The 26,624-nt window shown below is 41.7% G+C and overlaps 1 protein-coding gene across 5 annotated transcripts in view; it reads left to right on the plus strand.

Moving 5' to 3' along the window:
* Positions 1 to 26,624, plus strand: part of LIMCH1 (LIM and calponin homology domains 1) — a 182,544-nt gene that overhangs the window by 75,077 nt on the left and 80,843 nt on the right. For all 5 annotated transcript variants that reach the window (XM_063336357.1, XM_063336356.1, XM_063336358.1 and 2 more), the window contains exon 3: positions 6,281 to 6,350. In XM_063336357.1, coding sequence (XP_063192427.1) covers positions 6,281 to 6,350 — 70 coding nt within the window. The remainder of the gene's footprint in view (positions 1 to 6,280; positions 6,351 to 26,624) is intronic.

A 26,624-nucleotide genomic window follows, 5' to 3' on the forward strand; every position in this document is an offset into this window, starting at 1 on the left:
TCAGCTTGCCTGTCCTGCTGTGGAGATACCTTATCTCCTGGAATGCCAAGCCTTGGGGACAGCACCGAATAGAGCAATTGATTCTTCCCATACCTATCAGAGCTGGTTTTTATCGGGGAAAGGAAATGACCTAGCTTCTCCCTATAAGAGTGGGGATGGAGCAGCTTTCCGCTTCCATCGTGCCCTGTCGTTTCCATAAGGTAAGGCAGCTCTGAGGTTTTAGCTTCTGTGCAGTGTCTTGCTGTGCTTCATCTAACAGCTAGGACTTTGAGAAGCGAACAGAGGGCTGTCCTGACTCAGGACAGGTGCATAAATGCCAGGGGTGGTGGGCAGAAATCCAAGCTGAGAGCCTGAAGTTCTGGATGATAGGTCAGGTGTGTGTTTAGAGACTCAGGTTTTGTGGATGCAGCCTGAAGAAGTTTGGTTTTATCCTGTTTTGGGTTATTGTCTTTTGTGGTTTTGGTGGGGTTGTTGGGGGTTTTGCCTTCATCAAACTTTGTTTGAATTCTCTTAAAAATTTTTAAATCTGTATTTCTTTTTGTCATGTCTCTGCTCCTTTTACTGTTAAAAAGTTCCTTGAGATTTCATTATTGTATCTTCCTTCTGGTCACGTTAGAGAAACGCTGGCTGTGTCAGGTACCAGGAAGCCTCAGTGGAAGTATTACAGTCTTTATATTTCTTTTCTTTCTTTTTTCCTGGCTGTGTCATTTAACTTCTTGCATAAGTAGCTGTTAATACTCCAAAAAGCTTTCAGCCAACTTGTCTCTCACAGAAATCAAAAGTTTTTTTTTAAAAAAAGTCCTCCTTAAACTTGTTTTGCCAGTCACTTCTAAAATGTCTGCTGGTCACCAAACCCCAGCTACCAAAAGGGTCAACCCTGGGGAGTGTACCTACATTCTCCTTTTGAAAACAGTGCTGAAGGACATTGTTTTATGGTTTCACCACTGTTCCCTCACCATGTGGTGTCAGACCTTAAATTAGCAGTATTTTACTGGAGGGGAAGGAAAAAGCAGAAAAAAATGGAAGATTTTAAAATCATGCTGTTTTGTTATCTCTCAGTTGCTTAGTTGGACTTGTCCCATTGGCATCTGTTTCCCTAGATGCAGGATTATGAAAAACAGTACCAATACCTTAAAAACAAAATAAAAACAAAAAACCCACAAAAATTCCAAACAAACAAACCCCAACAAAAACAACGCCTCTATTCCAACTTGGACAGTTCCACTCTCTGACCATTTATACAGTAGCTCAGCAACCTTGGTGTAGCAGAACATGGTACCCAGTGATATAAAGGTTTTGCTTTGTTCTTTAGAAAGTGCATATCCACTTGAGGATTTTCTGTGTTTGAAGAACACAGCTGTACAAAAACCTGAACTAAATTTGTGCTTGGGAAAACCTGGGCTTGCAACTGGTGGTAGCTGGGTGCAAGACTGGGGTCTGACATTTACATTGGGAGTGAGCAATGTGTCTGCCCTCGATGGCCTCACGAGGATGGATATACCTGCGTCCTGATGATTTTTAATACGCAAGGGAAAGCACTGCTTGGAGGAAAGAGTATCAGACAGGGTCAGCAGGAGCTGGGAGGTACACAGAGAAGAGAGTGATCATTCTCTGTACAACTCAGGACCTGTTAGGCTTCAACGCTTTGTCTGAACCTGCCCATAGGGACCTTAGTGCCTGCCTTAGTCTGATCAGTGTTGCTAAATTGACCAGACAGATGGATGTCTGAGGCAGAGCATCTTAATGTGCCATCAAGTAGGTGTGTTTTTTGAGCAAGTGCCTTCAAGTGTCTTCCTGCTCCAAGAATGGGTGATGGAAGTAACTTGTCTAACATGGTCTGGGGACAGGGCCTTAAATGTATGTTGTAGTAAGGTGTACATTGATTGCCTGCCCTTGGTGACTTGGTATGAAGGTGATACAGTTAACTTCTGCAGCGGAAGTAAATGTGAAAATAAAGCACTGAACAATGTGTGTGTGTTTCAGCTGATGTAGAAGCTGATGGGTTCTATGTTTCTCTGGTAACACTTGTCCTGCCACTGTGTTTCCCTTACCTTTCCTCAGGGTTTGCTGCAATACAAATGTATTTTTAAAGATTTAATGTCCTAGAACAACCCATTCAGCAGGATTTCTGATGCCTTTTTAAGTTATCAAACTTGTGATTCCAGAAGAATGTAGCGCTGAGAGATATGGTTTAGTGATGGTTTTTGTTGGAGTTAGGTTGATAGTTGGACTTGGATGATCTAAAAGGTCCCTTCCAGCCTAGGCAATTCTATGATTCTATAATGTGAAGTTGTTTTGTCTTTTTTTATGGAGAGAGGGTGGGAATAATGTAATGCCATACAGAATTTTCAGAGATAACTGTGAGGTTGGGCAACAGATGTTGGAATTGTTCCCCTGTCCATAGATGCCTATAGTGGGGGTATCTAGAATTGCTGTGCAGTGAAGTGCAGAAAAATGCTGCTTCTGGTCATGTTGATGATTGCCTGATGTCTGGCTTTTCTGCTGTCTGCAGTGCAGCAGGCAGGACAGAACTCTGCCGTGTACTGGTTGCCAAGGTTTCTGAATAGTAACCAGTAGGGCTTTTTTACAAAATCTTTTTTTGAGAGGTACGGAAAAATGACAACAAATGTTTATTAACAGGTCAACACACATTATTATGGTCAGGTTTAGGGCTGGGGGAGTGGCAAAGCCCAGAGCTATAACTGTAATTGGGCTGGAAATGGGGCCAGGGGAAGGTTTAGGCTGCAAATGTTTTCTCCTGTGTGAATTTGGTCACTGGGGTCATGTCTGAGTGCAGTCACCTCAGAATGAGCCCAGGGTTAGGATTAGGATTGGGGGAGGAACAAAGGCTAGAGCTGCTGATGCAGTGGGGCTGCCAAAGGAAGGTGTGCACTGCAAGTTTTCTTCCTTGCAAACCTTGAACCCAACCCATGGCTGGTGACATGATGCCCAGGGCAGCCAGGTCCTTCAGTTAGGATTGGCAGGGCAAGAATGCATGGACTGAGGTTGTAGGGGGCTGCCAGGGGAAGGCATGGGTTAGGAAGCTTCTTCTCCCCTGCAGGCTTTCTCTTGGGCTGTGGCAAAAGGTCCCTGGTGTGAAATGGTTAGGGGTTTTGTTTGCCCTGTATTTCAATAAAAACCTGCTAGAGCTGATAAAACTTTACATATCAATACAGATGCTCTATATGAGTCTAAATCATCACAGAAAACGTAGTTTGTGTGTAGTGACCTAGGTAGGAAGGGGTGTCCTCTTATGAGGAGCAGCTGAGGGAGCTGGGGGTGTTCAGCCTGGAGAAAAGGAGGCTGAGGGGAGACCTTATTGCTCTCTACAGCTCCCTGAAAGGAGGGTGTAGGGAGGTGGGGGTCGGTCTCTTCTCCCAGGTAACAGGATACAGGACAAGAGGAAATGGCCTCAAGTTGTGCCAGGGGAGGTTTAAATTGGATATTAGGAAAAATTTTTACACTGAAAGGGTTGTTAAGCATTGTAACAGGCTGCCCAGGGAAGTGGTTGAGTCACCATCCCTGGAGGTATTTAAAAGACGGGTAGACATAGTGCTAGGAGATATGGTTTAGTGATGGTTTTTGTCAGTGTTAAGTTGAAGGTTGGACTCAATGATCTGAGAGATCCCTTCCAACCTAGACAATTCCATGACTTTTTTTGAGACACAGGGACAAGTAGCGACTGTGTGACTGAAGGTGACCATTGAGACACTCTGCATAAACAGTGCGGCTTTTCAGCCAAGTTGGTGGCCGAGCAAGTTTAAGCCAGTTGCTATTTTGGCATCTGGACTGTTGCTCTAGATGAGGCAATAATTTAGAAGCAGCCAGTCTGCTCTGGAAGAAATCTCTTTGGCACATTCTGCAGCGAGCGAGTCCTGGGGGTTTTGGTGCCAGACTGTTTAAGAATGTTTCCAACAGGAGGTAAACATTTTAATAATAGAGACCTTTCTTCCTCAGGCTTTTCCATGTTGCCCCATCCCATTTCCTCCCTCTTCAGACTCCAAGTAGTGATCTAAAATGTTGTTTATTCCCTGTTCCTTTCCTTCCTCTCGTTTTAGCCTTCTCCCATATTTCTCAGGGAAGCCTGTACAAGCCATTTTGAAGATTTGTTTAGAATGGGCTTTGGCATTTGAGGTTTCCATTAAGAAGTCTTTATTTTACTTTCTATTATTGTCTGTGGCTTTTGATCTGCACCTGCAATATTGGTTTTGGTGCCTGATGTATTCACGTTTGAGTAATACAGAAAATGGGATGCTTTAACCAATATATCCTTTTTTTCCTGAGACAGAATAGGCTGTCTGAAGATTGAAATCATGACAGAGCCTACAGTATTTGGAAAGAAGTACTCTGACCCAAAAAAATTAAAAAAAAGTCTTAAATTGCCTGTTGCAGCAGCTAAATGGAAAATAATAGTTTCATAAGGTTGCTGCTGTGCAGGGCTGAAAGGTAGCTTAGTGCATTTTTGGGAAAAAAGTAATGCTTGTTTTCCACCTGTGAAATAAAATTATGGTTATAGGAAGTGACATGTTCGATTCTTTTCTTGCCATTCTGCACATCTAGGGGGAAAAGTTCACTGTCTTGTATGTGAAACATATATTCTTTCATCATTTGTTTTTGGGACATATAGTGTTAGATTCTACCTTAAGCAGAAGGCAGGAATAGCACAGCAACTTGTATCAGCTTGAGTTACAGAGTTTTTAACTGCAGGTTAAAGAAAATATCCCTGACTCCCCAAAATGTCACTTGCACTGGGTTTGTTGCCACTCTTGATTATGGTGATGTCAGAGATCTGGAGACTCCAAGTGCGTCATAACGCAGGTACTATTTGGGACAGGTCAGACAGAAGCTTTATTTTAACTATTGTGATTAGGGAATGTTCAGAACAGCATCTCTCTCACGCCTCCCCCTTCTTTCCAAGTGATTGCAGAGACCCAACCTATGTACTGTTTCAGGGAAAAAAAAAAAGGAAAGGTGAGGAAAAACAATCATTTCAATGTTAACAAAGCCAGGTATCCACCCCTGGGAGGGAAGGACACCTTAACGAGCTTGCTAACTGACACAGTCCTAAGAAGGAATCAAACAGTAAATAAGGTGACACTATGGAGTGGTGGAGCCTGATAAGGGGTGGCTCACCCAGTATTATCTTAGCTCAGAAGTGTGGAGTTTGAAACAATCACAGACTGTGAGCTTTTAATTGAAAGGAATGTTTTTTAGTTAGGATAAACTTCTTGGCCAGATCTCTCAAGTCTTAAATGTTAACAATTTTACCACCACTGTTGACCGACAGAAGAGTCGGTTCTTGAATGGAGAGAGTGTCAGCACAAAGTGAGATTCCTTTCTTCTGTAGTGGAGATTCTAATTTGTAGTGAGTTTTACATTATCATAGACATCATTGTTTCTCTTCAAAGATCTTGGAATTTGAGTGTCTTGATCCTGATGACTTTCTTCCCCATGGAAGGGACTGGTTGAATTTTATTCCCGTGGATAAAAGGCATAAGGGTTTTCTCTTGGGGGAAGGGTGGTAAAGAAGCAGTGTTTGTTGCAACAGGAATTTATAATTAAAATTCCTCACTTTCAGAGGCTTGGTCATTTTTTGGAGTATTCTAACAATAAGTCATGTCAGCACTTCTCATAGCATGTTCATGGGTGGTGGGGAACTTTGTTTGGGAGGGCTACTAATCTTTGGATGCTGAACAGTGTTCAACTGTGATATTGCTGGCCTAATGATGCTTTTGTGATGAGGTGGGTTTTTTTGGACTCTTTTTTTATTTGTCTTCTCACATTTTTATATTTTATGCGGAGCTCTGTTCTCCACAACATGTGCAAGGATGGCATTTAATTTCAAGGACAGACGCAGAAAAACAGATGGCCCACCCATAAAGCATACATCCTTTCTTACTGTCCTGCAGTGTAGAAACTGCTGGACTGCTCTTCCCAAGCTATGGTGACACCCAGGTGCGCTCTGGGTTTCTGCCCTCAGGCCTTTCTAGGCATGACTTGCCTCTAGGCAATGGGGACGGATTGAAGTGTGAAAACTGGTGTGATTTAGGTACATTGACAGTATAAAAGAAATATTGTTGTGGTATCATGCTGTGGATATTTTCCCTCCTAATTTTTCTTCATTTCAGTGATGGATCTTTGGGTACACATATGTGTTTTCAGGAGGGAAGAAAGGGGAACATCTTTTCCAGTTGTACTGAAATCCTTATGTGCTGGGGACAAGTGTTTGATAATTGGATTTTGTGACTTATCACTCATAAATACTCCTTTCTTGTAACAGGTTGCTGAATGCAATAAAGCCGGGATTGGTAAAAAAGATCAATAGACTACCGACCCCCATTGCAGGTTTGGTGAGTATGTCAAATGGAGACAGAATCTTTCAGTGCTGTTTTTTGCACCTTGATTTTATGACTGTGTGATTTGGATAACAATACTTTTGTAATTTGAACTCTTCTTACCTACTAAACTCAGACAGTCCCTCTGAAATTTCGGTGTAGTCACCTTAAGACCTTCCAGTCTTTTTTGTTTATAGAGGAAAAATATCTTTGTTATACCTCATCTTCCAGTTGTGGTGCTAGCTTTAGAAAGATTGGAATGCATGTGTTAGAAGCTGTCACCACAAAAAGATAGCTTTTTAGAAAGAAAGAGAAATGTACTTGTATATTTTGTCTCACTTTCTCTTTCTGCAGAATACCACAGTCTGCAGATAACATTCATTGCAGGACTGTCTAGGGAACTGTTTAATGTTGACTTTAAGGGCAGAGTAAAAGTTGGCCATAATCTGTTATAAGTGAGGAAGACCACAGAGGACATGCTGACAGCCCGTGGGCTCTCAGGAGCACTGGGTGCTCAGAAGGTCACCTCAGGGGTGGCTCAGTCCTGTGGCTGCTGTTGAGGAAGAAGGTGGGGTTATGAATGGGTGTTGGGTCTAACAGGATTAGCCATGTAGAAATAAGGCTGTATTGATCTGGAGACCAAGTCATATGAGGAGAGGCTGAGGGAGCTGGGCATGTTTAGCTTGGAGAAGAGGAGGCTGAGGGGAGACCTCATTGCCCTCTACAACTACCTGGAAGGAGGTTGGAGAGAGGTGGGTGTTGGCCCCTTCTCCCAAGTAAATAATGACAGGACCAGAGGAAATGGTCTGAAGCTGCGGCAGGGGAGGTTTAGATTAGATATTAGGAAGAATTACTTTACTGCAAGAGTGGTCAGGCACTGGAACAGCCTGCCCAGGGAGGTGGTTGAGTCACCATCCCTAGAGGCGTTTAAGAAGCGTCTAGATGTGGCACTTCAGGGCATGCTCTAGTGACAGAGATTGTAGGTTGTTTGGTTGGACTCGATGATCTTAAGGGTCCTTTCCAACCATGAAGATTCTGTGATTTTTACCTTGAGATGTGGCTGGGAGTAAAAGGGCCCTCAAGCATGTGAAAGGTGGCCATCCTTGATTTAGACTAATGATGTACTTATTTGTATATGTGGTCCCTTTCTGTTCTGGCACTACTCACATTGTAGTTTAGTTGTGTAAGATTCAGAACATATTACTTGTTGATAGCTGAGGTTAATGTTCCTGTATATAAACTGCATTAAAAAGTTTCAGTGTATTAGAAACCCCATTACATTAATTTTTAAATTGGTTCTATAATGTAATTACATAGCCTTTGAGGCTGGGTCCTTCATCCTCTAGATTGACAGGCATATTTCTGCATGAATACTGCATAGGTTTAGGACTTGATTTGTGATCCCCACCACCCTTTCCCCTAAAGTTTCCTTGTGAGCCTTTCTTTTGCTTCTCAAACCCATCCAGTTTTATTCCTATGCAGTCCTATTTGAAAGGAACATTTGATATAAACAGCTGCAAAAGACACCAGTAGTGCAGTTTTCTTTTCCTTGGCTCCCTTTCAGGAAAGACTCAATTTTTGTTATGACTGTTTTAAGAGGATGATATTGAATTACATTGTGTTTTTTTTCTTATTCATATGTAAAATCCCAAAGGTAAGGTGGTTGTAGTAGGAGGGACATAGAAAAAGTCATTATGTGTGTGTATTTTTCTCATTCCTTGAGATAAATCTCTCTTGTAAGATGTATATCTTCAAGGCATTACCCAAGAAGCGCCTTTCAGGCTATTAATGATACAGCAGATCTCTTTTGTGTTGGAAAGTGACTTTTTTACCTCTGTACCTGTGTCCTCTACTTACCTTTAGTAATTACTCTTCTAAATATTTTTTCCTAACAAATAATTAGGCTATTAAAAAAATAGGCTATTAAAAGTTCACTGGTGTTTCTGGCTTCTTGAACATTACCAGTAGGTGTTTTTATCTACCATTCTGTGAATAAATTGCTCTAAGCAAAGCAAGTCATCCAAGTGTCCCCTTGCTTTCAAAGATGTCTAGTTCTGTACTTGATGACTTTTGTTGCCATTTTTACTTAGTGATGGGTAAGTGGCTGTTTTAAGGATTGCATATGAATTTAAGAGATCAAGTGTTCTAGTCGTTTATGCATATTTATGGTGCATTATTTTAGAGTACAGACATCAGGAGTATGTTTGAGCGCAGGGTGTATCTTTTCTTTTCGCTTACCTGAACCATGTCAGTATGTCTGAGAAACCACCCCTAAAATATTGACACTGTAGTCCAGAAGCAGTTATACTTCCTAGTTAGTTGACCACATATGAAGGACATTCCTTTATTGACAGTCTTTCTTTATTATCTTAGCTTTGGTTGGTTTGACATAGTATATAGTTACTTCTTTCCAGTTATTTCACCCCAGTGAGTGTGATTTCCTCCAGTACATGTAGAAATACTGTGAAAGTTTCAGTACCTCTTCTGCCTTGTGCGAGATACGTGCTTTTGAACTCCTAGATACTGCATCTGTCTAAAAAAGTGTAACTTAATAATTCTTAATTAATTTCTTCCCAATAGCTGATAGAATACATATTTAGTTCACTAGTAGAGACAATAGGTAGGTTTTCTTTTTTACAGAGTTGGAGCTAAAACTTATGAGTAATTGTGAAGTACTCAAAGTGCCTTTTGTTACCTCTCTAACCTCTGGAGACACAAACAGTCATATTATGTAGCTCTACAAAATGTCTACTTGCGTTGAATTCTCCAGATGATACTCTGTTCTTCTCCTTTGTTAGTGTAAGGACAAATAAAGAAGTATGCTTTATTGAAGGAAAATAACAGTAAACTTGAAGCCTGTATTGGAGACATGCTGAGATGTTCATCTGGGAGTACTATCAGGTGTAAAAAATTCTGCCTGTATTTTGTGTTTGAGTGACTTCTCATAACACTGCAGTGAAGCATTATGTGTAACTGGTCTGGTATTGACAGATTGTATTCTTCAAACTTTTTCTGGTGTTTAAAGCTAGATGAATCAGCAGTTACTCTGCAGTTCTTACCAGTGACTTCTTTGTGTGGCATAAGAGGGAATGGCTTATTTGCAGACCTTTTGTATACCAGAACACCAATCTTGTAAGCCAAATTTATTGGTTATAGTGTTGCAGTGTTAAAGTAAGGACTTGAGGATCTGCACACCACCGTACTAAGCCTAGGCCATATAAATGCACAAAGATGATCTTTGTCTAGTTGCAAGTCTAAGTCAGGATGTGGATTGTATGCAGCATTACATATAGAATTACATATGTTCAGCTTGGCAGGCTTGTTTGTAATTCACTTTGATCTCCAGAAGTGCCGACTACTTCTGTTATCACAGCAGAAATGATACATTGCTTTAATGAAATAAAGCATAGGACCAACAGTTTGGTATTCAGACTTAGAGAGAGTCTTAAATTTGTTGAAATGCTTTCTCATTCCTGTTCAGTATTCATTAATCCAGAAAGCTAATGCTCCCACCAAAAAATCAAATTCACAAAACATCCAAAGGACATATTAAACCTAGGTAGGAATAACAGGCTTTGCTGAAAGAGCTGTGTTGCTAGAAGAAATTGTCTCATGTGAGAAATTGATGCTGAACATCTTTGTTTTAAGACTGTCAGCCTTCCAGAACCCTCATTTCATGCTGGAAAAGTATTTTGGCTGAGTTATTAATTAAAAGACCATCTGAAAGCTGCAGAAGTCTTGCAAAGATGAATTATTAGAGTACAATGAATATAATTAATGTATAAGTGATTTTTACAAAGCCAGCAATTTTTTCAGTGAGTTACTGTTGGTTTCTTTCATTTTGTATGACATTCATAGTGGGCACAAGTAATTTCTAAGGTTTCTACTAATTGCAATTTTGTACAACTATGCCTTATTATATATTTAATTCTGTAGGGGGAAAAAAAAAACATTTCCAGCATCATCGTAGATAAGCTTTGCTCTATAATGCTAACCACTGTATGTTGACTATCTTTGTCCCTTAAAAAAATTTCTAGTTTTTGCTTCCTGTCCCTGAATAATGTCACTCTGTGAGAAAAGAAAAGGTTTCTGCCTTATCTTTTGTTTGACAGGGCTTAGGAGAGTTTATAGCATTACTTCAGTTCCTTGAACAATCCCCACAGGAGCTCAGACACTTACTTCAGAGGCTGTGTGAAAGAGTCGCACATATAATGGTAGGAAGTAGTCAAGACAAAGTTGGAGGGCTGAACTCGAGCTTGGATCTTGGCTCATGTTTCAGCACTACTGAATAAAAATCTGTTTACTGTGGCATCCGGTTTTCAGCTTGCGTACGGTCCTCAACTTTGTGACATTTGTATGATTTAGCGATGGAAAATAAGCTCTGCAAAAGTCACCTGGTTGTGTGGTTGTTGCACCAAGATGAACAGAACTGTAATGTGCTGTTTAAAAAAGCTTGTTTCTTTGAAAACAAGGTGGTTGGTTTTTTCTGTCATTTTCCTAGGAAGTTTCTCTTGGCAGTGTTCTCTGAGAAATTGCTTATTAAGAATAGCTATCTGTTTACTGGTGCTGGTAATTAGCTCTTATGTTGTACTGTTGCATAAATTCCAAGGTTTTTTTAATGTGATGTCCCAAAGAAATTTCAGTATTGTATTAGTTTTCAGGATTTTGTGCTTCTAATTAAGTTCAGCAAATGAGATGTAATTTTATTTTCAGGTTCACATCTGCTTGAAGAAAAACACAAGACCCAAATATAGTATAGTGTGTTTCACAGAATTAAAAATAGAGAAGATAAATACATGATTCTTTAACTGATGTGCATTATTTTTATCACTCTTCCACTGATACTTCAGTGTTACTATGGGGGTTTTTTTCTTAAAAAATTGTCTTCTCAAGTCTTCCTTTTAATTTCTCACTCTCTCTTTAATTCTTTGTAGTACTTTCTGGAAAGAGCCTGCTCCTATTGTAATATCTAGATTCATAATACATGATAATTTCAGTTTCTTTATTTTCTACTTCTTGCTGCTGGACAAACGCATTTGCTAGCACAATTGTATCCATAAAACAGTCTTGCTGTGTGAGTTGTGGTACATGGGAAGTAAACAGAAGCAACATTTCCTAACTGTCTAAAAACAGTAAGTTCTTGGCACTCGCATCCCAAAACCGTTTTTGTGAATGTTGATGGAAAGCAAATTGTCAACATCATAGCAAAATGCTGTGCGAACCATTCTGCCATGGTTTGTGGATCTTCCTTGCTAAATGGTAATTGGCTTCTCTACACCTCCTGTGCCTGCCTTCAGTTCTCTTATTGGAGTATTTGATTAAAACAATACTTAAGGTCTGGCCAATGGTTCGGAGTAGCACTGTGTGCTTTGACTCATCACATACTGTACTATGTACTGAATCCTTTCACTAAAACAATAGTATCTGTAAATAATTAAAAAAATAAAAATGGTTTGTATCATTGTATCCTTGTATGCTTGTATTGTTTGGGGTTTTACCTCCTAAGCTTTCTATACTCTGCCTTCAAATTAATTTTTCATTTAGATTTTCCCGCCTATTTGTTTGGTTGTCATCTGAGCAGGACAGAGCTACCTTATAAAATTCCGGTTTGATTAATTTAGCCATATGCTGTACTCGCAAACATTTCTAAGTTTCCTGAAGAATACAAAAGTAAGCTAACAGGTGTTTCTTAACCAGGCTGTTTGTAAACACAGTCTGTGTGAAACAATCTACAGTGAGCTGTAGTTAATTCATTGCTGAAGAGGAAAACAGGCATTAGCTCAAATTTGGCAGGAAGCATAGAGGAAGCAGCACTGATGGGGGAAAAAATGAGATGCAAACCAATAAAAACTAAAACTTTACACTGAAATACAGCTGGTTTTTTTGAAGGTTATTATTGCTCCCAGTTAACCATGCAGATGCTGTCCAGAAAGCATTGCTCTCCTTCCCTTTACAGAAAAAGTAAGCGTGTCAAGTGCAAAACACAATGCTGGCATCTCATTTGGTATTGTATTAGTTGAAATGGGTGTGCTTGCTTTGGTGTTGGGTTTGGCTCCACAACTCACATACTTTTGATGCTGGAAGCTAATCATCAATCTGACAGTAGCATATGTGCTGGAGATGTTCCACTGCAGCACTTGGAAGCCTGGACAATACAGGCTGAACCCAAGTTTGAACTTTAACCTGATGGATGGATGCATGTAAGAGAGGCTGAAATAATAGGAAATGAATAAAATCCATGAACCATCAAAAAAAACCCAAGGGAGGTAAAGGACCCCACCTTGTTTATTAGCTTTTGATGGTCTGAGCTGCGTTTAGCTATAAAGCGTACCCTCAGAGAAGTGAGTTCAGCCAGCTCCCAGTAGTCTTCGTGTTCAGCATCCCACTCTGGCTCATGAGCTGTCCTTAACATCCATGAGCGGTCCCTTCTCTCCTCAGCTACCAGCTGCAGTGTTGCTTTTATGATGGCTGGATGTGAAACTTGGAGTGAGTGACACCTTGTTTGCTTCTGAATTGGCCATTATTGATGCCTCCCAGGTTTCTGTGGGCTACCTGCACCGCAGACCCCAGCCAGCACTCAGCCAGGGCATCTGCAGACCAACCTCAGTGCTGGCCTTAAAGTCCCTTCTGCTTCTGGATGCTTCCTTGGCTGCAGTGCTTACAATGCACTCAAGCTGAGCTGTTTGTTGGCTGGGACCACTACTTGTCATACTAAGGATATGGTCCTTTTCTGCCAGTGTACAGGAATTTGTCCCTTGTCATAAGCTGCAGTCTCTTGCTTAGCACCCCGAGTGCCCTGAACGGTTTCCTTGTTGGGTCAGGATGGCACCAGCCAAGATGGGTAAAAGTTTGTAGGATACACATGAAGGACAGCTGTGAACTATAGCGGCTGTGGACAGATGCAAACTTTGTCATGTTGTTGAGGCCCGTTCCCAAACTAGCTTGGTTTAGGATTCAGAGGTGCAGCAGTTTCACAGTCGGCTTAAACCGTGCCCTGAGCCTGTTGAGCTCTGCTGCTGAGACTGTCACGACTTGATTTGGCCAAATGCTAATAATATGTGTAAGCTCTCTGTGGCAAGGATCATCTGCTAGTCTGTTTTTGTCTAACACCTCACGCCATGAGTCCTGCTTCATGGCCAGGACTCCTAGACAGTATGTTAATACAAATAATAAATAACACTTATAAAAATATCACAGGCACTCCTGTGTCATTCACAGTCTGTTTTTAGACTGCTCTCCCAACTTGAGTCTTCAACCATGACTTTAATCAATAGGTTTATAACTAGCTTTATTCACATTGAATAATTTAAAATGTTAAGATGCAAATTCAGAGGTAAGGAGAACCTTTTCAGGGTTAAAACCAAGAGAGGACGGTCACTGCAGAGGGTCTCCTTTTTGAATTACTCTTTTTGTTTTACACAGAGACAGTTTTATTGCCCAGCCTTGAGAAGGGAAAACCAACTACCAGCTTTAGAAGAAAGTGCTTGATTAAAAGAAAAGAGTCTACCTGTTCTGGGGCTGTCAAGTGACTTCACAAAGTGTTATTTATAAAACTATACAGGCTTAGTGGAACGATTGTTTTGGGGGTTTTTTTTGGACACAGGAGGTTTAATTTAGTGAAGGATTCCAGGGATAACATTTGAAAATGGCAAAAAGAAAAACATTGCTGCTGATGAAACCCTAATGCTAGGCAGCTGAAATGTGAACTTGCCCTTATTGTGGCATTAACCTTTACTATAAATGACAGAGTCTTTCCTTGGGTTGCGGAGGGCAGCTGGTTTCCAGGAGGAGCTCACTTTGTACCCGTGGAAAATGCAGGTTGCCCACTGGATTAGTTTTTAGATTTGCTTTCAGATCCTAAAGTGTCCTTCTGCAAGTTTGGCCATGACTTGCATTATGTTATTTTACTGACTCTGGTTGAGTGAGCTTTTCAGAAATGGCAAGCTTTTGAAGAATAATCTCTAAGTATCTGTAATTATCAGAAAAAATGATAGTTTAGCAAACAAAATGCTATTCACCGTGTAGCTTAGGGCCGCACTAAATGAAGAATCGAGTGCCTTCCTCGAACTGTTGTCTTAGAAACGAAAGGCTTCCTGAGCAGAATGACTTAAACTTTTCAAGAGAAATCCCACTGTTGAAGCTTATGACTTCTCCTAATAGTTGGGCAAATGCCATGTGCTCTGGAGGTGTGTACCATTTTGAGGAGTTTTCAGCGGTGGAGTTGGATGCCCTGAGTCTGCAAATGTGTCAGCAGTGTCCTGCGATGAATATGGCACTGTTAGAGTTGTATCCAGGCACTTGCGGTCTTTGGGTGACTTCTGTTGCAGAAGTGATTAGTTTGCTAAAGAGGATATAAAAATAAGCACTGAGCTGGTGTGATGCATGTAGCTCACCACACATGCTTACCAATATTCATGTCTTGAGGCTGAAAGAAGTATCAGCTGTATTTTCTACTTTTGTCCTTAACAAGAAAAACTAGATGTGAGGCTATGGTTGCTTGCAGCTGTTCTAAATTTGACTTTCCTACACCTTCTACCATGCCAGCAGTAGCCCACCAGCTGGAATGGGCAACTGATGCAGCTGAAAAATACCCTTCTCCTTCACCTTACAGCATGTAACTGTGTGAGCAGGAGGGAAGGAACAGGCTCACTGCGTTGAGGGAAGGAGGCACCATTTGATCAGTTTAAAGTAGTTGCGAAGCTGCCGCTAGGGAGTTTAAACTTAGATGCAACCTTCAAGTTATTGGCCAAAATCAAAGGACACAGAGACCTGTGAAAGTCTCATCCCAAAATCCCCGGTTTAAAGGTTGTCTGTGTTTAAAACTATACTTAGTAGCACTCTCACTCCCTAATTCTGGAAACCCTCTCACAGGTTGGAGTCTGTAGGTCTGCACTATAAATACCATCTCTGATCCTCAACTGTCTTTTTCAGTGACGTGTAGCCTCTGCTGCAGGGAACGGCTAGATGCCAGTATTTATTAGACAGTGACAGCTAACCTAAGTGTAAATGGGGTTGACTGGAGTAAGAATATTCGCTGTGTTTGCTGCTACCCTGCATTCTCACAGCATCTGAAAGGCACGTGCTGCTGGCTGTAAAATCCATGTGATACTGTCTGGAGAATGTTGATGACCAGGTAATGGTAGCACTGGAGATGTGACAGGGGAGGGTACCATCCAAAGAGCTCTTAACCTGTCCAGATCCAAGAGGCAAGTGTGAACGAAAGCTTCCACAGTGTGGCCCGACCGACAAATCTGCCACCTCAAAATGGGCCAGGGAGGCTCAAGCTTCCTATTACCTCCTCCTCTCATGAAAAGGGGGCAATCGTGAGTTGGCAAGGGTCTGTTGTGACCCCAGCCCTTAGGCTGAGGATGGTGGCAGGAGAATGCTCCCTCTAATCCCCTTCCTGGCTGCGAATCAACTTGAAGTCTGTTGCAGTTTACGTCTGCTAGCAACTGTTCGTACTGTTTCTATGCTGAAAACCTTTCCGGGTGCTGTAAGTGGATTTCTGTCAGATGATGTGCGTGTCGCTATCAGGAGTGTACGTGCTGAATGCAGATGATGGAACGTGTCTCACTCCAAAGATCACGCTGTGGTTGTTTCCCTGACTTACAGAAAACAAGCAAAAAGGCAATCTAGTGCCTTAAAGATCTGTGCGCAGTGATTTCTTTGCTTTAAAGCCTAGTAGAATTCTGCAGTCCGGTGCCATGGTCAAGAGTTCATAGAGGCTGAAATATCTGACACTGAAGTCTCCTTGCCTTCTGCATTCCTCAGTGCTCCTGGATTAAAGCCACTCGCTTCCTGCTTGGCACGGTACTTTCCAATTGTAACGCGCTTCCTCTTAAATGTCCAGAGGTTTAATGATACTATTGTAAACCTGTTAAAATTAATGCTGCAGAGGAAGCAGCTTAGTTAATTGCTTGTGCAAAAATACGGTGGTAGGCTGAGCTATCTGACTGAGGGACACCAAAGCCATTAACTATTAACAGTTTGAAAGCTGAATAGCCTGGTGATACTACGTGGAAATCTGTCCCACAGCTTAGTAGGAGAATTACATGTTCATTTCTGGACAAGCAATATGACTAACGGTCTAGAAAATTAATATTGCAGTACAGAGGCAATCCTCAGCTATTTGGAGTGGTGTCCTTCTGTTAAAGTCTTTGCTATCACCACGTCTTTGTTGGCTTCTGCCTCCTCATCTTCATGCAGGAAGCACTTACTTAGATGGCAAATGTCTGTTTCTGTTTGGGGCAATAGTGTGCACTGATTTATTACTGTGCCATGTGTGAAAGGGAGTTTTCTTTTCAGGCTTTTCAGTAAGGGGAGAGTATTGAACTTGCTAAATGCATGCATGCATCCAAGTGTGTACTGAGTTCAGCTCAGCTTTTTTCAGTCCATTCTGTATGCTTCTTCATCATCTCGGCTTTTCTCTTTGAATTGTATTACTTCTCATGCATAATTTAGAATCAAGCTTGTGTTTCCCCATAAGGCCGATGGCAAACATTATGCTTTTCCCCCTTTCCCCTTTCTTTTCCTTTTCAGTCGTAATGTTGGTAGTATTTGGTCTCCTTTTACTGGAGCAGCTAGTGAGATGTTACACAGCTTGGCGTGTTGCGAAGTTGTATGGGTGTGTTGGGAGGCACGTTGGACTGAGTGCCAGATGTGATTCTCACCCTCGCACCTGTTGTGGGGCAACAAACTTCAGGCCTTAAACTGATAGCCTGGGCTGCTGGTGCTCTGTAGCTTCTTGCCTTTTATAACTGTTGGGTTCATTGGGTGCTGTGTAGCTTGGCTGCACAGCCAACAAATCCCATAGGTGTTTCCAGGCATTCCTGGATGTTTCCAATACCTTCTCTTAATGAAAGCTGCCTTGTCACTGTTGTCCTTCGAATACCATTTCTAGTTTGGTTGGAAGGAGGCTTGCTGTTTTTTCCAAAACCAATCCTAATGTTACCACTCCTGCCTAGCAACAGCATTAGAGGTCTTGGAGTTAATGCCTGGTATTGGCTGAACGTGTGAGTTGCCAGCAGGTCTTTGCATCCTCATCTTCACATCCAAGCTCCGATGGTGCAGTTGTACAGGTTCTTGTGAAGCTGCTTGGTGAGTGCCTTCGGGGCGAAGCTGCAGGCCTGATTGCCTGGTGATGGGCACAAGGAGATGGAGCCCAGTAGCTGCAACTATAAAAGCTCAAGCGTCTGTCAGTGGGGTGTATACTTAACTGCGCAGGCAGCAGCAAATCTTTGGCTGACTACAGGATGGACCGAAGGTCGTTTTGTTAGCTAGGGAGGGCTGAACTGTGAAGCAGCTCTGTTTCCTTGGCCAGCAGGCCATGGATCAGGAATCCTAGTCAATGGTTTTTGGTTTTAACCTTCCTGTCCTTCCTATCTCCTCCTGCCCTACAGCCCGTGGCAGTGAGTAGGACCATGCTATAAATGCTCTCCGCCTCTTGAGCCTGGTTTTCAGTCCGAAGCTGACAGGCCTGATAGATAAGTAGTGTGACGTTTATGTATTAATTTCTGGAGTTACAGGGATCAGCCACAAAGTATTAGCACCACTATACAGTGTGTCCTCTGTTATTTAAAAGGGAGGACAGTGAATAGGTTCAGTTATTTGAGGTTTCAAGTAATCCAGGGCAATTTTCAGTGTAATTAATACACGTCAGGAATTTGACCCTTGTTGGGATAACAAGAAGTTCTGGATAACTGAGGTGATACTGTAAACAAGTCATGAAAATTGTGCCAGAAAGCTGTCTGCACAGGTCAGTAGCACAAGCTAATAAAATCTCTCAACTTATGGTCTAGAAAGATAATTTATACAGCTTTTACTTGACATATGCAGAAGTAGAAAAAAACCCTTTTCTTTTTGTACAATTCTCGGATGTTGTTTTTTTCATTAAGTTTCTCCTGTTACCCCTAAAGAGGTCAGACAATAGTTGCTTCTTAAACCATAACAACTGCTTGAAAAGCATAACTTGAAATGTCCTGAGAGTGCCACATGCATCAGACACAGACACCCTGTTTTGCTGTGCTGTTGATTTTCAAAGAAAATACATGCAACTTTAAAAAGCCAACAAAAACTTACTACTACAGGCTTGATACTATATATTGAAAACAATGTATATTCTGACATTTCATGAAACAACTTAGCAACAAATGCAGGGATTACATCAATCATTGGCAAAACTAGTTGCAAACTGGTAAATCAAAGGCAGTGATCTTCAAAAAGCCCTCTCAGAGCTTTTATAAAAGCCTATGAAGGGGCAAAGAGAGGCAAGTAAATAAATGCTGTGCACCAGAAGAACACAAAATTCGTTACTAAAGTCAGTGTTTAGTCACAGACTTATGTAAAAAAGAAACATGACATAAAGTTTGTCATAGGAAGCTAGGTTTTGTTTTGTTCTGGGTTTTTGGGGAAGCAGAGCCAGGCTAGCTTGATGTTCCTTCTTAGTGTGCACTCCTGTATTTTATTTTTACAGTGCTGAATAGTGGCTGGGTGGAATCTGGTAGGTCAGTGGACTAGAATTTTAGGCAAGGAAGAAGCAAGATAATTACATCCTCTCGGAGAAGTGTTGAAGTCAAACAAAAAATTTGAGTAAGCAAGGTATTAGCAGAATGATAGTCGAATGGGTGATACTTTATCTTCAGCAATATCATACCCCTTGTTACTTGTTCTTTCATTCTGTCTAAACCGAAAGAGCAAAAGTCAATCCAATATTATGATTAGTTTGAAGGGAGTTTAGGAGCTGTATCTTCAGATATGCCTGACCACAATTTCTGAGTGTCTCGGATCTTTGAATGATACAGTCAGCAATGATCAAAATCTGCTTTCCTGCAAAGCAAGCATCAGGCTCAGTGGTATGAGTCTCTGCCTTCAGAAGATTGTAATTAAGAAACAACCCATAGGTGCGGTTAGAAAGGACACAGAGAAACGAGTTATTTGTCAGCACAGTGTTATCAGCAAACCCGGTATCTAACTGCTGTTGGCTCTTCCTAAGTATAACTGTAATGCAGAATTTTGGGGAAGATAATGGAGTAGTTCTAGTGAAATTTAGAGGAGGCAACTCATAAGCTTGAGGACTGTGTGTGAGAAAATCCCAAATCTGCCTAGAGTCAGCACCCACAGTATTAGACTAAGTTGGCCAGTTCCCAGGGGTGTTTGAGACCTTAAATGCTCTTTAGTCCTTACCCTCTGGTTGATCGGAGATTAATCACTTGCTTTTTTAAATACTATTACCCAATCTCTTGAGCCACCCAATCCTGATTAAAATTTACTTTCTAAAATATGATCTTAACTGAAACTCCTCAGATTCCAGACTGCTACATATTTCTTGAAGAACTGTGAGTTCTTGGTGTTCTTGTGGTACTTACATCAAAAATTCTCTCGCAGATAGTTTATCTTCCCGAGAGCGGTTCACCTTGCTTATTCTAATTTTTTTTTTGGCTGAAATTTGATGAGCGCTATTAGAAATCCAGCACTTAAGCCTGCATGCAAACTATTATGTAAGCAAATTGCAGACCAGGAACTTCAAAGACTGTGGTCAGTATTCTCCACCACAGCTTCCAGTATGATTTATTCTCTTTGCATAACAGCGTACAAATATTCTTGTCCTTTATAACTTTACAATACAAGTTGGAGGAATAAAAGCACCAGACTGAGGTTAGGAAGCGGATGGGAAGTAAATAAGGGGAAAAATAGCCAAGTGCTCAGTTCAGCATAATGGAAGGTGGAGTTTGGGATATGTCGGAGAATGGGAAACCCTGGATAACCTCTGTGTTGTGGGTGTGGGCAACTGACGGAACAGCCTGCTTGGGTTGGGCAGCAGCATCTGTCACCCTGGCTCAGCACAGCCAGAGGACGGCTCTTGCAGGAGAGCGGCTTGACGCCAGCGCCTTTCCCCTTCGGGGCAAGTGGCCCAAAGGCATGAGATCAGCCGAGCCATGAAGCATAGCACAGTCACGGATTTCCAGGTGGTCAAAAAGCCCCAGAAAGCGGGCGCTTTCTGTGCTAGCTGACTTTCCAGACTCCCTGCAGTCATTTCTGCATGCAGAAGCCCCTGTGGAGCTCTGGGCTGGCTGGCATGTACAGGCACAGGTACAAAGAGCATGTGTGACCACGGTCTGGGACCTCCTGGGTGGTTAGTCTCCCTTTGCTGCAGTTTTGGCAGTGTCCCTGCATCACCTAAGGTGGTTGTGTAGCTCTGTAGCCCCTGTATTTGGATGGCGCTCCGTCTGTTGACCTTGTAAACCCCAGGTAGCTCTCAGTAGGGTCTGCAGAATGAAGGGCTGATTAGCTTCAGCACAGTGCTGTTGTCCTTAAATGAAGGTTCTTCACCCAGTGTGTGAGAGCCAATCAACACACTGACTCGAGATACTTGTTTTTATTTCAGTTCTGCAGCAGTGGGTGCTGGGCATTTAACGACAACCGGCACACCTCATGTTTCAAACCGCCCAATATTTATAATGATAAAATACAGCTGATTGGTTAATAATGATTCATTTACCACTCCTAATTATAAATATGCATCTAAGCTCATGTTTAAAACATTTAGGGACGTTACCTGATTAACATGCTCATTATTCACAAGGAGGTGGCTGTTTTGTTTAGTTTGGGATATGCTCTTGGCTCAACTTTGGTCCAGAAGTTGCATTTTTGCGATCTTACCTCTAAGTCAGCAACTGCAAAAGAACACGTAAGACACATTGTTTCATTTCATATCCTCTTCAAGCTTAGGTATTAGGTACCTTCTCTGATGTCTCCACCATGTCCCAACTGAAACTTCTTGATAAACTTTTAACTTTGTTCTCCAGAGGTCACATGCATTCAAGCAAGGCAGTACTGTGCCTGATGAATATTCCCCAGTCGCTAGGATCGGCAGCGTAGAGGGCCTTGCCAAAGCCAGTAAGTCCCACTGGCCTAGAGCTGATTTTGGGTAGCCATGTGTAACATTTGCATTCTCCAGAAAGCTGCGTCCGCAGGAGTGGTTTGGAGACATGCAAGCTGGCTGGGGACTGGGGCTCTGCAGTGCTTTAAATCAGCTAAATTGCTGGCGGCTTCTTGTTGGCTCTGGAGCTAGTACAGCTGCTTTCATGGCCCGTGAAGCCTGGCCTAATAATCTTGCTGGACTCTACTGGTTCTGCTGTCTAGATACACCTCTCTCCGATCAACCAACTGAACTCTGAGTCCCTCTGTTGAGGGAAGGAAAAAAATCATATTTGCTTTAAATTTACCCTTTTCCTTTATACAGTCTCGTCAGCTAAGTTTTACTTCAGTCTATATAACGTAGCTTTAAATTGCAAAGGTTTTCAGAAGTAGCAGGTGAGGAGTTGGAGGCTTGTTGTTTGAGGGTGCATGAACATCTCTGCCAGCCTTATTTATGACTCTTCCAAGCAGGAGCCACTGGTTACACCCAGGTAAGCTGAATTATAAGCATGGTTTGGCTGTTTTCCTCTACAAACAAAAGATGATCTCGAGTCTAGTTAGGACAGAAAGCAGGGTATAAACTGAAATTTTAGGAATAAATTAGCAGTGATAGCCAATTTTTTCTCCCTTTCTTTTTCTTCTGCCAATAAAGGTGACAAGTTATTTCTGTCATCTCCACCCCTTAGTTCCAGTTCCGAAGACTTGGTGTGATGCATGTATTCATCTTCCTAGCCTTGTTGCTTTATGCATTCCTAGGGGAGAGAGGATGTTGCAGAACTATGCCTCAAGTACACCTCTCGTGTGTTGACAGTAAACGGAAGAACAGGAATATCTGTCCTGTAGGAGGGGAGATCCTTTTCTGTCCTCTGTTGTGCTGCCTGAAGGAACCAGAAACAAGACATTGTGAAAGACCTGGGAGAAAGCCTTGCAATAGGAATACACTGTATTAAAGAGGAGTTCCTTCCTGTCCCTCTTGTTTTAATCATTGATTTTATGCCCATTAATTTGAGGAAATTCTCCTTCTTAAATACAGTATATTATTGTACTACCTTTTATTTGTCCCGTCCCGAAAGCTTAGTCTTCATAAACTGCAAATGCGTCTGGCATCCAGATACAATCCATGAATCCTGCTTTCCAAACGGCCCTTCAAAGCCATATTTGCACGACCTCTATAGACTTAATGAATAGTAGTAATTTCAGTTGCCTGCATAGTCCATCTATGTTTGCAGCTACCGTAGCTTTATGAATAATTGTGCCAATTCCTGAATTACATCTAGTGAATGCTTTACTGATGGTTGAAAAGAGATGGAAAAGAAATCAATGCCAGACTATTGGGTAGCTCATCTTGTCTTGAATGTTTGCCATAAAAAAAAAAACGCCCCAACACTGGAGATGTTCAAGATGACTGACAGCTATGGCCATGCTACCTAGACACCAAATGTATGTTTTCAAATCTGAGAAACACATCGATTGGGTGTTGTGGTATTTAGTAATTTAGGCAGTTACACTATATATGGTCAAAGTTAAGAATGGGCATTGATTTACTTAGCATCTTTTTGCACAGATATTTTGGTTGTCTGTGAAATGCAGTTTCAACAAATTGAAAATTATTGATTTTCTTCCCTTCCTTTTCCTCACTGAAATCATTCTAGACATCTAAATGTGAAAGCTTTCTATTTATTTTTTTTACTGGAAGTAAAAACAATAATGTAGGTTTTCCAAGTGGAACGTACTGGAACTTCATTCAGTACAAAAAGCCAATTAAAATGTTTTTTTGGACTTGAACAGCTTCTTTTAGAAGTATTTGCAAGGAAACCCCAACCTGTACATTAAAGAAGTCCAGTATGTTTTATGTAATGTTGGCATGAAAATGCAAAGCTATGAGTGGGGGGGGAAACGTATGTCAGGTATCATGTAACAGCAGCAAAGAGACTTCTGATGTTTATCAAACGTTGAACACCATAGATTATTAAAACATATTCCTTGGCAATAAAGAGTAGATGTTTAATTTGAAAGGAGAAATGGAATTTGTTGCTTTTTTTGCAGAGGTCACGAACTGAGCAGGAATGAGTCCTCCTTGGCGGTTTCACTATTTTGCTGTTTGCCTTGGGGAATAGAGATTTGGTCTGATTTTAACAGCTACTGCCAGGCCCCCGGCTCCCACAGACAGCTTTCTTGCATCTTTAGAGGCCCACCTACAGCAGTTGTACTTGGACATTGGGACACAGAGGCCCTCCAACAGCTCCGGCTGTGTCATATCCTGATCCTTGCATAGCGGATTGCCATCTTTGCTGAGAGAAGTCTGAATGTTGGCCAACTGTTACTATTTTTTGGCTTTAAATGGAAGATAGCTTTGCTTAATGTACCAAGCAAAAGAGGACATAACACATAAAGGAAAGGGACAAGAAAGTAAAGTTGTGTTAGTAATGAGTAGTTTCCGCAATAGAAGAAGCATTATGAGACTGCTAGGCAGTGGTCATACATTCAATTTCAGAGGTTTCATGTCAAATTGATTTTTATTCTAGGTACCTTTTTTTTGTATCTTTACAGTTGGAAACTTTAAAAATCTGTTATACAAAACTTCATCTGTTTTCTGGCCTTGGGTATTCAAAGTTTTGTGCTCAGCTAGTTCAATACAGCTGGATGCAGCAAAACTTTTCAAATGAGATTCATCACGCACATATTTTCATAAAAATCCTGTATTTTCTTGGACTGTAAACCTTGGGTGAAATTAAGTTCCTCAGTAGGAAGAGAGCTGATAAAAGACACGGGGAAACTAAGAACTGAGGCTATAACTCCAATACAGATTTTTGTCTATGAATAATTAGATTCTTGTGTTATCAGAAAAGCATCAAGTATAAATCTCACTATTGCTCACTTCCAGTTACTTGTTTTGTCCTCGCTATCTGCTTTGGATGTAGTGAGAGAGGAAAACTAGAAACAGTCTGTAGTGATCACTGCAGTGTTTCTGCAGGTAGTCATCTCTGAATGTGGATGCAGGTGCACTGGTTATGCTTTAAGTTACCTATATTGGTTCATAATAGATTATGCTGGTCAGGTAACTAATGACCCTCAGACACGCTTTCGCAGGTGGAGAGGCTCATGATGCACAGGATTTTTCCTCATTTTCTTCTCTGCCAGCCTCACCCTTTCCCAAAGGTCCGGTGGCAAGTCGCATCTGACAGTTCCCTGGAGCTGTGTCCCTTAAATAGTCAACACTGCTCTTCCCAGAAAACAAGTTTATTTTCTCTCCAGTCAAGTCAAAATATAGAAAGCAGGCATTGGGTAACAGTGCCCTGAAATATCAAATGTGATCAAAGGGATCCCATGAAGCTTGGAATCTGTAGGCAGAGAAAGGAAGACAGGGTATGTAAAAAAAGGCAGTGCCTTTTAGTAGACCTGATAATATAATGAAGGAAAACACAGAGTAGATTTTTAGCACATGCATTTGTTTTGCACAGATAAACTTCTTTATTACCATAGTCCAATATCTTAGCAGGAACACGTATATAAATAGCTTTTGAGAAGTGTCTGTTGTGCCATGGCTTAACACACGACTGCCCTGGCAGCAGTCAGGGAAGGCAAAGGTTTGTTCAGCAGTGGTTGGTTGTAGTTGATGGCTGTACGTAACATGTAAAGGCCGTGTTTTTTGTTGAAGCTTAAGCTATTTGCAGTGTTCCTCTGGATTATCCTCTGGCTGTGCTTTTTTGGGTATATCACTTGGGAGGTAATTCAACTTTATTCATCTATGAATTTCCTTTTTTTTCCTGTATGTAGGCTGATAAGCTTTAACAGTACACCTAGTGAAAACCGTATTGTCCCATATTTAAGGCTCAGGTTGGTTTCTTTAGAGGTCCCATTGCTTGGACCCTCCTGACTTATATACTGGTTTTGTTTTCACAATATAAGTTCTTATGACTTGTAACTCCAGATTTAAAGTTTATGTATTTTTTTTTTGTTTACTTCAGGCAGTTTGTTTGGGATGGCTGCCTTTGAGATCTTCTAAATCTGTAGCCAGACCGTGTGCTTTCCTTAATGCTTTGTCATATCCTGATAACTACACACAAATAAACTGAGCTTAGAAAACAGCATGTTCTCCCTAGCTGTGAATTTCTTGCCCAATTTTATTTTTTGCTGTAGAGCTCAGCTGTGGGGGCAGCAGCCACAGGGATGTGCTGAAAATGGAGAGTGTACAGTTTCCCCAAGAAGATGTCCTGAGGGAAGTGTTGTGGCACCACTAACCGTGGTTTCAGCATTCCTTGAAATCTGTGTTTAGGTTAGTCATACTCCCAGCACTCATCATGTGAGTGCAACTAAAGGTCAAATTTGTCTTCATGACCTTTTTTTTCCTTCCTTCAGATAGAGACAGCACAATTATTGCCAGGAGGATGGGTAAAGAAGGGGTAGATGCCACAGATGCTGAGCTCTGGCTGCACTGTGAACATTGCTGTTGTGATGGTTCTTTCATTCTCATCTTTTTTTGTAGCTGTTTACCCAACCCTGTGCTATGTTTTTTACTGACCCACATCATAGCCCACTAATGAGGCAAAGCAAGGTAAATAAGAGTCCTTTCCATTGCGGCAAAAGGAGCCAGCTTTGCTTTTTGGGTGGTGTCTCCCCTCTCCTTGTGTTCTTACCCATCTGGCTCTGGATTTGCAAGGTGAATTCCCAGCAGCTTCTAGGAGTGCTTGGCTGCACTTTACTGCACGTGAGCTTGATTTTAATCCTGTCCTTGGAGAGCTTTATTCATCAAAAATGTGAAAAGTGAGTAACAGAAGTCATGAAACTGATGTCCAAACCCTCACAAGCCAAGCGTTATCATCTGGTACTAAAAAGCAATGGAGAGGGGATGGAAAAGGAAATGTTGTCCTCTTCCTTGGCCATGCCGTGGCGGTTACCATAGAATATGGCATCCAATAGGCACCCCGTCTCCAAGGTTGGGAGACATCTGGCTGACATCTGGCTGTGATTTCACCAGCATCGGAGCCAATGAATAGCCTGGAACTGCTTTGACCCTTTTTCCCCTGCCTGCCTGTGTTCCGTCTTCGTTGCTGTAAACAAAGGCATCTTACTCTGGGTGTATCGTGGGTTTGGCGCATCTGAGGGAATTCATATCATCTGATTGCTCTCTCCCCCAAAGACAAGGATGTTGACTGAGCCCCCATTTGTTTAAATGTTTTATTTGTGCCTTCAGGGATAATGACCTGATGCAGCAAGGAGAATATCAGGACCGACTTAACTAGTGAAGTCATAGGGTCAGCCTTGTGCACCCCTCCCACCCCCCCGTGGTTTGCTTTTGCCCATTGAGTTGAAGGCTGCTCTTGCTCATGTTCTTTTGTATGGTTCCCTCCCATGATTTTCTTCTCTCTTTCC

Source organism: Chroicocephalus ridibundus, chromosome 5, assembly GCF_963924245.1.
Source record: "Chroicocephalus ridibundus chromosome 5, bChrRid1.1, whole genome shotgun sequence".
In the NCBI taxonomy this organism is placed as follows: domain Eukaryota; kingdom Metazoa; phylum Chordata; class Aves; order Charadriiformes; family Laridae; genus Chroicocephalus; species Chroicocephalus ridibundus.